The 16,674-nt window shown below is 49.3% G+C and overlaps 5 protein-coding genes across 5 annotated transcripts; 1 reads left to right on the top strand and 4 right to left on the bottom strand.

Annotated features, from left to right (window-relative positions):
* Nucleotides 1-273: 273 nt before the first annotated feature.
* On the bottom strand, nt 274-1,854 carry N7533_005396 (uncharacterized protein; the record flags this gene model as incomplete). Its single annotated transcript, XM_057102046.1, has 2 exons — nt 274-1,560; nt 1,645-1,854. The coding sequence occupies 2 exons, from the start codon at nt 1,852-1,854 to the stop codon at nt 274-276; spliced, it is 1,497 nt and encodes a 498-aa protein (XP_056961676.1).
* A 1,636-nt stretch (nt 1,855-3,490) lies between these two features.
* N7533_005395 (NAD/NADP octopine/nopaline dehydrogenase family protein) lies at nt 3,491-4,714 on the top strand (the record flags this gene model as incomplete). Its single annotated transcript, XM_057102045.1, has 1 exon — nt 3,491-4,714. One exon carries the CDS (start codon nt 3,491-3,493, stop codon nt 4,712-4,714), a length of 1,224 nt encoding a protein of 407 aa, XP_056961675.1.
* A 422-nt stretch (nt 4,715-5,136) lies between these two features.
* N7533_005394 (uncharacterized protein) lies at nt 5,137-5,682 on the bottom strand (the record flags this gene model as incomplete). Its single annotated transcript, XM_057102044.1, has 2 exons — nt 5,137-5,498; nt 5,568-5,682. The coding sequence occupies 2 exons, from the start codon at nt 5,680-5,682 to the stop codon at nt 5,137-5,139; spliced, it is 477 nt and encodes a 158-aa protein (XP_056961674.1).
* An 887-nt stretch (nt 5,683-6,569) lies between these two features.
* Nucleotides 6,570-9,611, bottom strand: N7533_005393 (TAPT1 family protein; the record flags this gene model as incomplete). Its single annotated transcript, XM_057102043.1, has 1 exon — nt 6,570-9,611. The coding sequence occupies one exon, from the start codon at nt 9,609-9,611 to the stop codon at nt 6,570-6,572; it is 3,042 nt and encodes a 1,013-aa protein (XP_056961673.1).
* Nucleotides 9,612-12,224: 2,613 nt separating this feature from the next.
* Nucleotides 12,225-14,549, bottom strand: N7533_005392 (uncharacterized protein; the record flags this gene model as incomplete). Its single annotated transcript, XM_057102042.1, has 2 exons — nt 12,225-14,405; nt 14,487-14,549. The coding sequence occupies 2 exons, from the start codon at nt 14,547-14,549 to the stop codon at nt 12,225-12,227; spliced, it is 2,244 nt and encodes a 747-aa protein (XP_056961672.1).
* Nucleotides 14,550-16,674: the final 2,125 nt, after the last annotated feature.

The following is a 16,674-nucleotide window of genomic DNA, read 5'->3' as shown; positions in this document are numbered from 1 at the left end:
CAGGTCCGTCGTCTTAACTAGGCGCTTCACCCCGCCGGCGCTAAGGCCTACTACTAGTGTACCCACCACCTGATTCCGGAAACATTTGATCGAAGATAAACAAGCTTTTACATGCTATTTCTATGAAGTAATGGATAAAATGCAAAAAGAAAATGAGTGATTCTTTTCACGAGGAGAAATTCTCTACTACCTAGGTGATGTTGATTCGTCACCTGAGCATGTGTTCAGATCTCCCGGGCTATGGATACTAGATAATAGCAACTTGAACGCCACTCAAGCTTTTAATGTCTCTTCTTGCTTAGAAGTCTTTTCAAATCTCCAGACACCACAAAGTAGGAGAAGAAAAGGAATTGTGCTTAGTAAAATGAACGCTACCAGCGTGAAAGACCAGCCTCGGCCCAGGGCTGTCAACATGGGGTCGATGGCAGCCGACGCACCGGCTGAGAAAAAGGAACGAACGAGGTTGTTGGCCGCAGTTGCAGCTGCAGGCTGCGACGTATGAAGATCTACCAGAAGTGTGGAGGTGCTAATAAACCCGCCTGTCTGACCAACTCCAACAAAGAAAAGCAAAATTTCCGGAGCCGCCAAAGGCGCAGCGTATTGAAGGACCCAGCCAAACGCAAGGACGGTAACACTTCCCACAATGACAAGAGGTATGGTGATCATGCTGCGAGCTTTCTCGACCGGGATCGCATCCTCGGGTTTCTCTTCCCCCGTGGTGGGATCATTGTCTAATTTGGAGCCCATCCGTCGATAGTTCCAGTCCAGCATTCGCCCCGTGGTGACAGAGGCCACAATTGAACCAGTACCCAAAGTGATGTAGCAAAGGCCAATTTGAAGCATACTCAAATTGTATTGACTGCTGTAGATCTCTGTGATTGATGAAAGAACGGTCATATTGCCGCCCATGATAATACCAGTGACGATCAGAATAATAATCGAGTTTGGATGGCATACAACCGCCAGTGGTTTGAGTGGGTTGGGAAAGCTGAGTTTGTGCTTGGGTTTAAGAGTTGATTCACCGGTTGATGGTCGATCAGAACCCTCCGTGCTGGCACGGGACAGGGCTTCGGCCACTTTCTCGTGAGAGAGAAGATACTGGACGAAGGGCCGATTCCATGACTGTGCTGGAAGTGAACCATCGCCAACAACATTGCGTGCCGTTTCCGGGAGAAAGAAAAGCAGCGGGACTAAATAGACCCCAGACACAATGGTCAGAAACCAGAAAATAGACCTCCAACCGAGATATTGAGCAAGAAGACCGCCGATGATGGGGCCAATTGCTGGCCCCATAAAATTTCCAGCCATCACGATGCCCATCATTGAACCTCGTTCTTGCTTAGTACTGACATCGGCTACAGTAGCAGCGGATAGCGCTACACTGCTGCTGATTCCTGAGCTCTGCATACATCGCAGTACGAGCAGCGCGGCATAGTTGTCTTGTAATGCGAGACCGATATTTGATGCGATATAGATGATGAAACAAATGATATATGCGGGTCGACGTCCAGTCTGATCGGCAAAATTACCAATGAACATAGGGGCAATTCCTTGGAAGATCTTAAATCATCATGTCAGTTCACTGCTAGATTTCGTCAAGAAATAGCAACAACTGATTTGGTTGATTAAACGGGGCATGCATACCATGTAACTTGTCACTGTCAAGTTGATCAAGGATGTCGAGACATTCAAATCCTCAGCCAGTGTGTTTAGGGCCGGGAAGTAGATCTGTGCGGAAAGAGACGAAAAGAAACCCGCTCCAGCAGCTGTAAATACGATGTATCTTTTCATGCCATTGCTAAAGGAGCTGTATGGAGGAGGCGGTGCCTCAGCGAGTGTGGTGTCTGAGTTCATGGTTGTCGAATTCGGTTGGTTATGGAAGAGAAAACCATGGGAAAGTAATGAATGAATTCGAAGTCGAAAATTGAGGGCGATAGAGCCGAGGAGAGAAGTGAAAGAATTCTGTGTTTAAGGGTCACTCCCAGTGATGATCCCCTATCCCTTTTTTACTTTATGGCAGTTCCTACATTACTCATAGTGCCATCGGAAGAAAGAGAATTATGATCGAATATTCCCCAGACTTTGCGCAGGTTGACGCGACAGTTCCACTTACAAAAGTCGGAAAGCTTGTGATAATGAGGTGATGGAACCGGGTTTGCCAAGAGTGATCGGCCATCTCAAAAATGATCACTCGGCTGCATTTCCAAGGCCAAATGAAAATGGAAATAAACTCACCTTCGGGCGGCAAGATCGCCTCAGGCGTCTCCTTCGGGTTGGGGCTGTGTAGAAGGACTTCTGCAGCAAAACGGGTCGCCGATGGACGGCCGCGCTACGGGGCCGGGATGCCACGGGAATCAGTGGTTTGATGTGAATGAGCCGTAGCTCCCCCTGGCCTGTCTTCTTCAGGGTCCCCGAGAGTCAGGGCTCCGATAAAACGTGTTTGGATATTCAGGGTCTAACTGGTCTCGAATGTTTTAGTGCGCGTTAGGTCCACTTGGAACCCACTGATCTACCCTGATCTACCCGGCATCCATCGTGGCTGGGCGGAACCTCTTTATAATGAGGATCAAATACTTTTATAATGCAGTGCGTCATAGCTCCCTTCGCCCTTTACATTTATATCCGACACACTTTCAATTGCCACATGGAGGCGACTAACAGGGAATAAAACTACCGAATTCTCCCAACACTCCCCTGATCCGTATTCTGTTATACTACTTTCCGTGCCAAAGGCGAGACTGTGAACTATGCAAGAATTAAACTGTAGAATAAAACAATAGGATAGAGCGTGAAAATCATCGGGACCCAAAACACGCTAGCATGATCATCAATTCTAATGTGCGCAATCATATGCTTCGACTTCACTGCGTGCGGATCTACGCCTGGATCTCATCAGCAATACACTCCACTATATGAGGGTTTCCACCACAAAGCTTCGAGAATTGGTTAAGCTGAGATGGTTCGTGCATCCATGGATGATCATCCAGGCCTCATCATTATGCTCCGTACTCCGTACCTATACTATTGTAGAAGCCAGCCCACGCAAGCTTGTGATCACGCCATCCCAATTATAGATATTCCTAATTTCTATAGACCGCGTAATGCGATCTCATCATAATGCGAAGAAGTATGGAACTGCCAAGGGAATTTTCATAACGTAAAATGGGAATTTCCCGGCTACAATGAAGATCAGGGTATATTCTGGGATATGGGTCGAAGGCAAAGAGGAGGTGAGCGAATAATGGAAGTTCGACTCCTGAACTCTGGGCTCGGGACCATTACCTGTGCTTCTATGGCTCTATGATTTTCATGCAAGTCAACCTTCAAGTCGTATCCCGTGAAATGAAATATAAAGGGCAACATCCTCCTCAGTCGATATAAGCTATCAATCAATTCACTAAGAGCATTCTTTCCAAGGTTACTATAACTTAGCCTCACTTTTTTTTTTATCTTTTTCCAACGGACATATCACACAACGCCCAAAAGCATAATGACTGCCACAAACTTTGACTCCGTATCATCCGTCACTATCATCGGTGCTGGGCCCTGTGGGTGTGCCTTTGCTGCTGACCTGGCTAGCCGTGGCAAGTCTGTCATGCTCTATGGCCACCCAGACCACCGCGGTGCCATTCCTATGATTGAAGAAAACGGCGGCTGGCTCGAGGCTGACGGAGCCTTCGAGGGCAAGTACCAAATTCAGACCACCAGTGATCTCTACCTCGCTATCCGACACTCTTCTTTCATTGTCACCACTGTTCCCTCTTATGGCCAAGACACTATCCTGCGCACCTTGAGCCAGTTTGACCTCCGCAAACACACCCTCATTATCAATGTTGGCAACTTCTTCTACCTCGCTGCGCGTCAAAAAGTCAACGCCCACGCAATCCTCGAAACAGACATTTCCCCCTACGCCGTCCGCATCGTTGGAAGCAAGGTTTTCATCAAGGGTGTCAAGAAAAGTTTGGCCATTTGGGCCGAGCCCCCGACAACTCAGGTAGAGCGCCTTGATGCCGGCGCTGAAGCCAACCTTCGCCGACAAGTCGAAGGGATTTTCTCGCAGAACTTGGTCTGGTGCAAAAACTTGCTCGAAGTTGGTCTGAACAACGTCAACCCCGTCGTCCACTGCCCGGCTGCTCTCATGAACGCAGGCTGGATCGAGGCCACAAAAGGCGACTTCTTTTTCTACGCCCAGGGCATGTCCCCTGCCGTCTCTCGCGTGACCGAGAAAGTTGACCAGGAGCGTTTGGCCATTGGTCGTGCCTATGGTCTTGAGATCATTCCCATCACTACCTACATGAACCAAAACTACAGCCATGACCGAGAATTCGCCGACTACCATGATTTCGCTGCTGGGTCAGTCATCCACAACAAGACCAAGAGTGCCCCCACCAGCATGAAGCACCGCTACCTGTTGGAGGATATCCTTTACGGAATGGTGCCTTGGTATGAGCTCGGTCTAAAGGCTGGTCTGCCTTCTCCTACGATTCGCTCGCTTATTGAGATGGCTTCTGTCGTCAGCGGCTTCGACTACTTTGAGCACGGCCGAAGCCTCAAGTCCGCAGGTCTTAGCGATGCTTCCTCTGAACAGATTCTCATGGCACTTGGTGGACCGACGGATAAGTCCTCCAATGTTCGTGCCCTGCCAGACTCCCCTGTCAACAGCAATACCCTGGACTTGCACGTTCCATTCCAAACACCACAGGCCGTTGCCTAAAATTCGAACGCGTTCGATTGGTTCGAAGAACAAAATATTTTCTTTACAGCTTTGGATTAGACCTTTAATACCTGTGCTTCAAGTTGCGTCTCTATTTTGCTTTTGTACTTGGTTGGAATTGTTGCTAGATCATCTGGCCGTCTTGGAGTCTAAATTCTATCGGAGTCTAATGGTTCACAAATTATAAGAAATTCCCATATTTACTTTCATACATCACGAAGTCTGCCTAAATTTGTTGTAGCTTTAAAAACTGTCTTCATCTAAGAATACTACTAGCAGTACAAGGCTTGACTGGCTCCGGGCCTGCTAGTATATACAAATGATTATAGTACTAGTAGAAAAACAGCGTCTCTACCTCCGAGTCTGTAAATGCCTCAGAAATCTTTGCATAAATCCGCTCAAGTCCACCCCATCGGCAAAATCTAAGTGCAGCTGGAGCTACCAGCAACAAAAGTACCATCCGAGTTCTCGCAACCACACTCTCCGGTGTTGGGGTCCTTGATGCAGGTAGTGCCGTAACCGGAGCTCTCGCCACCGCTGCCCCAGTAGAAGATCCAGTAGTCGGAGTCGGTCTCCAGCTCACTGCTGGTAGGGGCGGTACAGGTGTAAGCGGTGCAAGTACCGTAGGGAGCACCGTTGTTTGCGTCGTATTGGTGGTCGGTCTCGAAGACGGCAAAGGTCTGTGTGGTTGAAGTGCGAGTGTTGTGGGAGCACTCGGCGGCCTGGATGGCATTGGACGTGGCGGCAGCTAAAGGATTGCCCAGTGCCCAGTGTGAGTGGATATCTCCATGGGTATTTCAAGGATGGGATTTTTGCTCCGCTGAGCAGAGAAAAATTTCAGGATACTACCTACCGCTGCAGTTGAGGGTGCTGGGCTTCTTGCCCTTGGTGTTCGATGTAGCCGGGTCCAGGGTGGCTGCAACCATGGCCGGGGCGGCCAGAAGAGCGATAAGGCCGGTGAAGTGCATTTTGAAGGCTTTTGAGGGCTTAGATTGAGTTTCTTGCTTGTAGTGAATCCGTCAGATAGAATATTAAAATCAGATCATGATCTAATTGATATTTATACTCGTATCGCCCGTCAGACCTTCGGTCGTGTTTCCGAGACATACGATCAAGGATCTATCAAGCTACGTCTATCTGACACAGGCTTATTTCCCCGGAGAGAGACCGCCGAAGGCCTAGAGCGATGGAATAAAACAACGAGAAGGAGTTTAATGATTGTCGTTGTCAGGGGGTCCCCACATTGGACTGTTGGGCGTAGAAGCCCCATCAAATACGTTTCAGGTTTGGCTTCCAAGCCATTATGGGTCAATCTGGCCTGTCTGCGGGCCGATTTGTTGAAGAAGCTTCCGGAATCCAGTCAAGTATGCTAACTAGTAGTGTCTGCAGCTCGAGGAGTAAACGGAGTCTTCAAAAACCTTAGAAGGCACAGCCTAGTACGATCCACTTGGATAATTGAGTTTTGGATACCCACTTACCTACTAGTGGGATGATCATCTGATAATTGGGACTTGAACGAATCCTCTGATGGATGCGGTACTCGTCAGCTGAGTTTCATGCAAACTGATCTGTTTGAGAATTTCTTTTCCAGATCCCGAGTTAATAAGCCACGGATTCCAAGGTTGCCAGAGCTATCAGGACCGTGTTACTTCGGAGTCTCTCCTAAACACCACCACGTTTTGGAATTCCAGATACCCCGGGCTGGGCCATTTCCAAACCTATATTGAAAATAGATTCATAAATATACTCATAAATATTATGGAGCCATGTATATAAGGATGCTTGCTAAGATACAGTAGAATTTCATCAGGAGCAGCTCGCTGCGTTTTCATACCCGGCAAGGCACGTCTTTCATTCACCAGATCTTCTTGGCGACCATCTCATACCGCTGCACATGGTCAATCTTCAAATCCTTATCCTTGTTCTTATCCCGATCTTCCTTTTCCTTGACACGTCTCAAACCCTCCGGGTCATCGGCATATATCCAACGACGCTTCTCATCTCCGACCTCGACCATTCCCCAGCCCCCCGCACGACGGCTTCCTTCAACATTGAACTCGTCCTTGCGCGGCGCTGGCGTTTCAGCCGCGGATTGTGGTTGTGCCGACGCGTGAGAGGACTTGCGAGGCTCTGTTTCTCCAGCTTTCATCTTCTTGTATCGAGAGCGAGCGAATGCGAGAAGAAGCATTCCCAGAAGGAGTTTGAGTATGAGCAGAATAATGAATCCGGTCAATATTAAGATGGCGGTGAATATTTGGACGGATTGTGCTGGAGATGGGATAGCGTTGGCAAGGAGGGTGCGGAAGAGGGCGTTGACGTGGGCGACGGATACGGGGATGAATGTTTGGAACGTCAAAGGGGTTGTCGATGGAATAGGGGAGGGCGCGTAGTGGTTATGGATAGATGATAGGGATGTAGACTCCATGGCTGTTGAGGAGGGGTGCTGCGGCATTAAAGACGCTAGGAACATTTGGTATGTCTGAACTGACACACGTACAAAGAGACACGAGAGCGGGATGACGGGTAGACCCAGACGACGGGTCAAATTCTGGTCACCAAACGCATTCGTGTAGTAGTCTTTGGCAAGGACGTCTAGGTACCGACGGTACAAAGTAGGGCGATAGTTGTTGAACTTGCTGATGTAGGCATGTTTCAGCCAATCGACGAACATTTCAGATCCCAGCACCACCAAGAAAGGCCCAAGAACCTGTGCCAATGTTGGAAGAAATGAGTTGACACTGCTGACGGAGGATAGGATGGAAGAGGGAAAGAATGTGAACGACTGAGGGAGAATGGAGGATGCAGTTCGCGGGGGCGTAGACAGTGGCGTGCTGTTGGTGCTGGTAGACGGGGCGGAGAAAGAGAAACTTGACCCTAAGCTCAAATCCCCGATAAAGCTGAAAGCGCCTGTCTCAACGATATTGCGAGACGCAATTATGGTGAGCATCAACCACAGTTGAAACCGTTCAACAACATCAGCGCAAGTAAGTTGAAAGAGGTTCTCCTTTTCAAATTTGCGAAAGACGGTCGACTTGATCTCCACGAACTGGTTAGACAGTAGAAGCGTGATGAGGGCGTTTGAGTAGGAGTTCACAGCAACATTCAAAGTCATGACCTGGTAGAACAAAGAGGTAGAATGCGCTACTGTGTATCCAAGCGCGAGAAAGAAAAGCCAAAATGGACGGAAGATTTTACTGCGACCATCCGGACGACGCTCAAGGGCTTCGCGCGAAAAGAGGCACTCTAGAACATCCTGGCCAAGAGCGGCCAAGAGTCTGTCGCTGACTTCCAGTACATTGTAAATCACATAAAGCTTGATGGCAGCTTGTCCACGAATCCAATGATACATTCGACTAGCATCGAAGTACATCAAAGCGCAACAGGTAGCTATCATGAGCAGCCCTGTAAGGATGTCCGCCTTGTCGTCTGGAAGCAGGGCCGATGGGATTGATTTCTGTCTTCGATGATGCCGCCGAGACTCAGAGCCACGATGGCGTCGTTTTGATTGGTCATGTCTGGATCGGTGCTCCCGATCTAAAGCAGAAATATCTTGCGTAGAAGATCCATTGGGTAGCCGGGGCGTCGCATCAGGCTCACTGCCGTGTTTTTCTCCTTGATCGTCTCCGGAAGACAGCTTTCTCCTCCGCCAAACTCGTCCGATACCGTTGACAACAAATCTCCAAATGAAACGGGCCTCGCCCTGCAAGTTCATCACCCATGACTCGCATAGCATATACAAAGCCTTCACAAAGCGGAGTGGGAGAATCGTGAATGAATAAAGCCAAGCATCAAGACAAGCCAGTGACCCGAAACAGAGTACCTGCTCTAGGGCGGGTGGGAGAATTAAAAAGTTCAATAATCTTTCGATTTTGGCGCTGGACGACTCATAAGGGAAATCGCTGTTTGAAGCACGATGAATATACAGTGGTGAAGGTCGACCAGATGCAAGCTCAAGTTGAAGGTATGTGGGTATCGAAGCGGGAGGGAGAGGAATAGATGGAGGCATGGGAGATGTCAGAGGCGACTCGATAATCTGAGGCGACGCAGCAAGGTGGGCTTTCAAATCGCGGTCTGCGGCAGGTCGGTCTTGTCTCGAGCGTGTCGCCCAGGTTTGGGACAGACGTTCGTTAGTAGGTGCCGCAAAGTTCGGGCGCCGCGAAAGACCAGGTGTCGAGAACGTGCGCGATGCATGGGGTCGGTTTCGAACTGGTCCGCTGGCAGCATTTCGCGGAGCGACTGGGCTAGTAGGCAATGACGATTCGTCCATCAAGAACTCCTTTGGTGGGCGGATCTTGAGGGAAACATCTGGTTTGGAGGAGGCGGACTCGCTGAGGGATTGCAGCAGGGAGTCTCGCACGGTGTCTCTGGCCTCTGCTCGATCCAGCGAGACATTTGAGGGGACATTCTCAGACACACTCCGTTTTCCTGTTGTTGAATCTAGATCTACCGCTCGGTAGGGTATTGACTGAGGCGAAGAGGTAAGTTCTTGGATCTTCTCCGGAGAGAGCTTCAAGACCTTTTCCTTCTCGTCGGTAGGCCGCAAAGTCGAATCTTCAACGAGCTCTGCCAAAGCTACCTTTGCCTTTTGCCCGTCCATAAGATTCACGATGGAAGTTCGTCCGCGCTTATTGAAGTCACCAGGTTGGCTTTCAACCAAGATGCCGAGGCCCTGCTCCGGCGATTCGGCCAAGGGCCCACTAGTATGATTCTCACTCAGAGTCGGGGGAGCCTCCGCAGGCGCTTCATCGAGGACTGCATTCTCGCTAGCATCCGTTTCTGAGGGTGTCAACATTCCATCCCCATTTTGTCCTTCAGAGAGAGGCGAGTAGTCTTTGGCTAGCTTCACCGTCCCATTCCCGTTTGTTTTAGGGACAGGGTCATCTGCCATCGGGCTCATCCTGACGGTTTGGGGGGGTCAAATATTGGTCGTGCGCGTGTGCGATGTTTTTGTCTTTGTATGAAAATCGCAGTGTCGACGAATCAACGTGAGTACGTGGCTGTTGCTCGCATCATCCGTGTTCGACCCCAGATCCGACAAGAGAATCAGACAATCAGTTCGTGGCGGTGAAGTCGGGAAAGGGTGCGGACACGCGACCGGAGGAGATGGGAGGGAAATCAAGCTAGGTAAAAAAGAAGAGGTAATCGTGATTCAGCCAAGTGGCATTTTGGAGCGGGATAGGGGAATCTGCAAAGGGCAAGATCAATGCAGCAGTCATGCATAGGAAGCATGGGACAGCTTGAGCGACCGGGGAAAAGATAACGGCGTTAAGGGATTAGCTTGGTGGAGCGGGTCACATGATGTACCCACAACTAGTATATACACTATGGGATAGTCTTTAAGAGAAATTACGAGAATTGATAGTTTAAAGTAGACAGTTTGGATTAATGTAGACTTGATTTGAAATTTGTCTATGCTAAGAGAGCTGTGGAACAACGAGTGATCGAGAAAATTCACAAACGAAGGGGGTATGGGTATGGATAACTATGGGTAACGTATTTCATGGGTGAGCTGGCCACCCGGGTGAGCTGGCCACCCGCCCCACTTACGCGTCGCGTGTAGAAACCTCCTTTCTTCAACCATCGCCATGCCACCAATTCGCAATGGAAACCGACAAAAATTGATCGAGCAAGAGGGCAGGATGGTATTTGCCATCCAGGCCCTAAAAGACCAAAAAATATCATCTATCCGCGAAGCTGCGCGTGTTTTCGACGTACCGCGTTCCACATTGCAAACACGGCTCAAGGGCGCAGTTCATCGGCCAATTAAACGCGCAAACAATATGAAATTGACAGCAATTGAAGAGGATTCATTAGAAAATTGGATACTAGACCTTGATTCGCGTGGCAAAGCCCCTACACATATGATGGTGAAGGATATGGCCAACATATTACTTGCGGAGCGGCCACATAATGGTAATATCATTACTGTCGGCAAAAACTGGGTATATGAGTATGTCAAACGTCGGGATGCTCTTAAACCTCGTTTTTCACGTCGATACAATGCACAGCGTGCTTTATGTGAGGATCCAAAGGTTATCAAGGAGTGGTTTCATCTTTTTGCTACCAAAATTGCCGAATATGGTATTCATGATGATGATATTTACAACTTTGATGAAACTGGCTTCGCAATGGGGATTACAAGCACTTCAAAAGTGATCACTGGCAGGGACTTTCATGGGAAGCGAAAACTCCTACAACCTGGTAACCGGGAGTGGATAACAGTGATTGAGTGTATCAATCGGAATGAGGTTCTACCTCCAACCATTATCTTCAAGGCCAAAAACTTAATGACAGGCTGGTTTAATACTGTGCTAAGAGACTGGCGATTTGAGGTCAGTGATAATGGGTGGACAACTGATCCAATTGGCCTCTCATGGCTCGAAGATAACTTTATTCCTCACGTTGTCAAGAGGCGATGTGGTGTCTGGTCAATGCTTGTTATAGATGGTCATGGGAGTCATCTGACCCCCGAATTTGATTCAATATACATGGCAAATAATATTGTTACAATTTGTATGCCTGCACACTCATCTCACCTATTACAACCTCTGGATGTTGGTTGTTTTGGTATATTGAAGCACTTTTATGGCCAATATGTGCAAGATATGGCCCGTGTCGGAACGACTCATATTGATAAGCTTGATTTCCTTGATATCTACCCTGCAGCGCGTGCAGCAACCTTTAAGGTCTCTGTTATTACAGCAAGCTTTACTGGCTCTGGTATTATACCTTATTCGCCAGAGAGAGTGCTACAAAAACTTGATATACGCCCTCCAACACCTACACCACCACTATCACGTGGTAGTGCTAGTAGTCGTGAATTTGTGCCACATACACCATGCAAATCAGTCAGTTTCAAACGGCAAATATCATCAATTAAACGGTTAATTGAGCAGCGATCAAATATGCCTGATAATACACCTGATGATGACCTAGAACAGCAATTAGAGCAGGTCAATAAAGGTGCCCAAAGCTTAGCAAATCAGCTGGCTATTATAACTGCCAATTATAGCCGTTCAATGGCCGAAAATAGACGAAGACAACGCAAGCATGCATTACCTAATACCTAAGTGGCCTACGAAGGTGGTATTAGTGTGGAAGATATGCAAATACGCCTACAATTGGCGAATGAGACCAATATGGCTACATCATCGGCACCTCCGCGAGCAGAGGGATCGGCCAATCAGAGGGCACCACAACGTTGTGGTAATTGCCGTGAGATAGGGCATAAACGTAATAGGTGCCCACTTAATGATAGCACTTAAATTTTTGCAATTTAATTGGTGTTGGTTGATTTATTTCTAAAAAAAGGTGGTGGTGGTAGGGCGGGTGGCCAGCTCGCCCGGGTGGCCAGCTCACCCATGAAATACGTTATGTGGTATGTACATTCCGAGAGACTCGGTCGCTGGTCGTGGAGGGTATCAACGATCATGTCATCAAGTACAGAAAGATCCAGCTACTCTGTATTTTATCGTGTCATGATTCACGGAAATCTTCCAGAGTTATCCGATCAAAATTGATTCGTGTTGGCGCGGTTGAAGCCGTGCCCGGCAGGTGGGCCATCACGGTTTGTTGGTGTGGATCCCGTGTTTGCACGGGTAAAGGGCCGATATCCCGGTGGCCCAGAGGGCATTTGCCTTTGAGTCTGCGGCTGTGGTGTAGACGCGGACCCTGCAGGGTTGAATGCCGTGTAACTTGCGCTTTGGGCAGAGTCCATGGGAGTATAGGCTCTTGGAGGAGGTTGGACACCCTGCTCGCTTTGAGGAGCAGGGGTGCCATGGTAAGTGGCCGGTGTTATAGATCGTGACCCAGCGCCAGTGCTTGCCGGTGTGTACGATATAGCCTGGTACGGATCCTGTCCACTCATCTGGTAACGCGGTGCGGAAACTGCACTTGCTGGAGTGTAAGACCTGGCCTGGTAAGGATTTTGAATGTCGCCCTGGGAGCGGGGGCCTGCACCAGTGCTGGCGGGTGTGTATGACCGAGCCTGGTACGAATCCTGCGCGCTTGCTGGGGTATAAGACCTGACCTGGTATGGGTCATGACTATCACCCTGAGAACGAGGTCCTGCACCAGTGCTGGCGGGTGTATAAGACCGAGCCTGGTACTGATCCTGCGCATTTGCTGGAGTATAGGACCTGGACTGGTATGGATTTTGGACATCGCCTCGTGGGGCAGGGGTTGCGCCGGTGCTAGCTGACATGTAGGACCGAGCCTGGTAAGGGTCATGAGGCACATATCCCTGTGAGCGAGGGGCCATGTGATTGTAGGGAGTTGTTGGCCCTCCATAATAATCGTAATCCCCGGTTTCGCCATACATGTCCTCGGAGCTCCCATAATGGTCGTCATGAGGGGCGTTGTGAGAGGCGTTGAAGTAATCAGACGGTGCAGGTGTCGTGGATGTGCCATACGGGTCTTTGGCCGGAGTAAAGGGGTTGAAGGGCTCGGCTGCCGGGCCTGGATGAGGTCCAGGCGTTGAGCGCGACGGGACCGAGCCTGTCCTTGAGGGAGTAACGCCGATGGGCAATGGTGGAACAGGAGGTAATGGAGAGGCTTGACGATCCAGAGGACTATAACCCATTGAAGCCGCGTGATTAGTCAAAGAAGCTGATTCTGATATTCCCGAAGACTGCGTAGTTGAGCGAGTTAACGATGGCTTCATATCGATTTCGACATTAGGTAAGGTCGGGTTTTTCTCGGTAGCTGTAGAATTACTTCGAGTATAAGAAGGCAGAGTTGCCATTGTTGTTTCAGTAGCACTGCGTGACAATGTTGTCACAATTGGTCCCTTATCCATATCAGGCAGTGTGGGTTTCGAATCTGAGCTTGCCAGGCTGGGCTGTGTAGCAGTGCGACTCTGGAGCTGGAATCCTTTGGCAAGGGCCTTGTCAACCTTGCGCCGAACGATGCGCTTGAGTCGAGTGCTAATCTTGCGACGGCAGTAAGCCCTAAGGGTACCATCTTCCTGTGGAATGTGGTGGAAAAGAAAGACCAGATAAAGGATCATGGCCGACAGCAACTTCAAGACCGACAAGACCCAAATAACCAGGGTGAATAGCATACCGAACAAGACAACTGCTTGGAGGTTGTTTTCTTCGGCAAGAATCTTAATATTATTGAAGAATTGAAGGACTGGTGAGGTACCGTCATCTTTGGTCGTATTTTCACCACCAGGCACCATGTCGGCCTTCATGACAGAGTATAACGTAATAGCGTTGATAACTTGTCGAGGTCCGTCTGCGAAGATGGTGTTCATCCAGAATTGGAAAGAGAAGTAGGTGTATAGAGCGACGTACTCGGCGCCCTTTTTACTCTTGGTCAATTCAGCGAATACAAGAAACCGCTTCCAGCCCTGGCCTTTCGAGCCAAACACGCGGACACTTTGTATTCGGACTGCGAGAGGATCCAGATAACTTTTGGGGATACTGCCAGAACGAATGGCACGAATGGCAAGAATCCATCGGTAGGCAAGAAGGGCGAATGAAACGATAATACACACTGCGAAAATCCATCGGGAGATTTTGAAGGGAATTGCTGGCTCGACTCGGCCAGACCAGCGGGAAAATGCCAATAGATTGACGGCGGTAAACGTATCGACGCCGTAGACGGCAAGTGAGACGATGAGGAATACCCAAAGAAAGAAGTAAGAGAACGGAGTCCAGCACGATTCAGACTTGAAATCGTTCAGGTTCTAGAGGGGATCCAAGTTAACCAAAGCGCCATCGCAATCTTCTGGAAGGTCTCAATGAAGAGCACCCCGAAAACCACTCACCACATAGTCCCATTTCTCCTCCAGAGCTACATTTCCTTTCTCTCGATCTCCGCCACATCCCATTGCGAAAAAAAAAAGTAGGGCCTGGGCCTGCCAGGTAGGGGGTATCAAGGGTGGTTTCTCAACAGATGTCGCGCGGCTACGGTGTAAGGAAGGACAAGTGAACTTCCTCGGGCCAGCCGGTAGAAGTCACAATTGGCAAGCTGTTTCAAGAGTCGAGTTGAAAGAACGGGCAGAGACAAAGCTCAGAACGGAAGAGCGACAGATGCGATTGTTTAATCGCGTGCACAGCACATAACTGGGGAGGATGGTGACGGGAGGCTGGCGAGAGAGGGATGACGGACCCTGGCGGTTGGGTTGACAGGTAGGCGATCTATGTTTCAAAAAGGCATGCGTGGACAGCGGCTACGTTGAGAGATGCAATGTATAATCGACAATGCTGATCGATCGAGCGCCAAGTGATGTGAGAGATGATCACTTTATTGTCTGAGCGCCTAGGAAAGGGGTGGATTCAGTGGATCCAAAAGAATGCGCAATGCGTGATTGGGGCTGGCAATCATAAAGTGGAATGAATGGACTCGGGAGAATGGGGAAAGTGAAAGAGCGTAGAGTGTTTGAAAGAGAGTGGTTGTAAGAGTGAATGAACGAAAGGGGGGGAAGTCAAAGATGAAACGGGACAGTTCAGAAGAGAAGACCTTCCTAAGGTTAAGAGAAAAGGAAGAGGGTTCGGCCCCGCCCCAAACAAAACCGGGGGGTCCCTGCCAAGCGCAGGGCTGAGGAACTTCCCCTTTGTCAAGACTTTCATCATGACCGATTGGTTTTCACCACAGCTATTTTAGTCTTTTGAAACATCCTGCAGTATTTCCCCCCTGGCGGTTACTGATGCGACATGTCGTGGTGATGGGCGCGTCGAGTATTGAACTCCCAACTCCAACTCCAACTCGAGCACGAGCACGAACACCGACCCACTGCACGCACGGCCTGAAACAAATAAATTATGGGGCAACACTCGGTCGCACTTCATCATGCAGCCAGTCCCTGTCCTCGGTCCTGTAGCCGAGTCTTCTAGTGCTAAGCGCCGGTTCTTTGACTAGCCAAATGCGCCGCTGCTAGTCTTGAATTGTCCCATGGCCACTACTACGGTTGACATGCACCCTATCAGCTTGCTTATCACCGAGTTGGGTTACTTATCACTCGGCTTGGGTTGCCTGAGGCTTTGAAGGTCGTTTCAAAGAACTGAATAGGATCGGCGCGGGCGGACTTCTAAGTGACGTCCAATGGACTTAGAGGCTCCCAAATCGAAGAAAAGTAGCGCATATGAGTGCATACGCTACTCCCTTGGGCCTCAACTGATTGCTCAATGGCAGCGTGTACATGCCACCATTCAGCAACTGGAACTGACCATCCCAGCAGGGAGCTGTAACTGCCCAGGCGATGATGAAACACGGCCCGGCAGATCGTTATGACGATCTTTCTCGTTATCCCTTTGTCTTCTTCCGAGACATGAAGCTGAGCTGGGCTTGGTGTCTACTTCAAGTTTGGGCCTTTGTCGTTGTCCCAACGTTGATGCCGAAGTTCTCCCTCGAGCTCTCGCAGGTGAGTGTATAGGTCAACATGGTGGGGGTGATGAATTATACTTGAACCCGGGTTGGACGTACTGTGAGGAGGTTGGCAGACGATCTCCAGATTTGAGAAACAAGAATGCACCGTCAGTGCAAAGGTCCGATTGGAGCCAAATATAGCGTCAGCCATCATGATGATATACTTCTGGGGATACTAAGTTAGTGGAAGGGCAAGAGTGGGGGGGGGTCGAGTGGCTAAAAACAACCTTGGAACACCGGAGCTTGAACCATGGAAGTACTTATTTCTTAAACAGCCAGTATACCTAGTACTTAGTTACTACGTAGTAGCAATAATGGCAATAATTGATACTCCATTGATTCAAGCATAGACCTCGGCTTCTGCCATCCCTCCACCTCAACCTCTTTACTCTGAACCCCCGTCTCTCACTACCTCTCCTCTGTACGTGTACAACCTCGGATAATTACTTGAATGAATATACTAGTAGTAGAATATACCCGAGGTATCCCCGCAATTGGCGAAAAAAAAGTGACATGCCAGTCATGACGTTGGATTGCATTTATAAGCCGGTGGAGCTCGGGAGGTGAAGGTTGAAGGTACCCTACTA

This window comes from Penicillium manginii, assembly GCF_028828005.1.
Source record: "Penicillium manginii strain IBT 31320 chromosome Unknown utg000004l:1.0-7231830.0:1.0-7236170.0, whole genome shotgun sequence".
Taxonomy (NCBI): Eukaryota; Fungi; Ascomycota; class Eurotiomycetes; order Eurotiales; family Aspergillaceae; genus Penicillium; species Penicillium manginii.
This window is presented reverse-complemented; position numbering and strand designations above follow the sequence as displayed.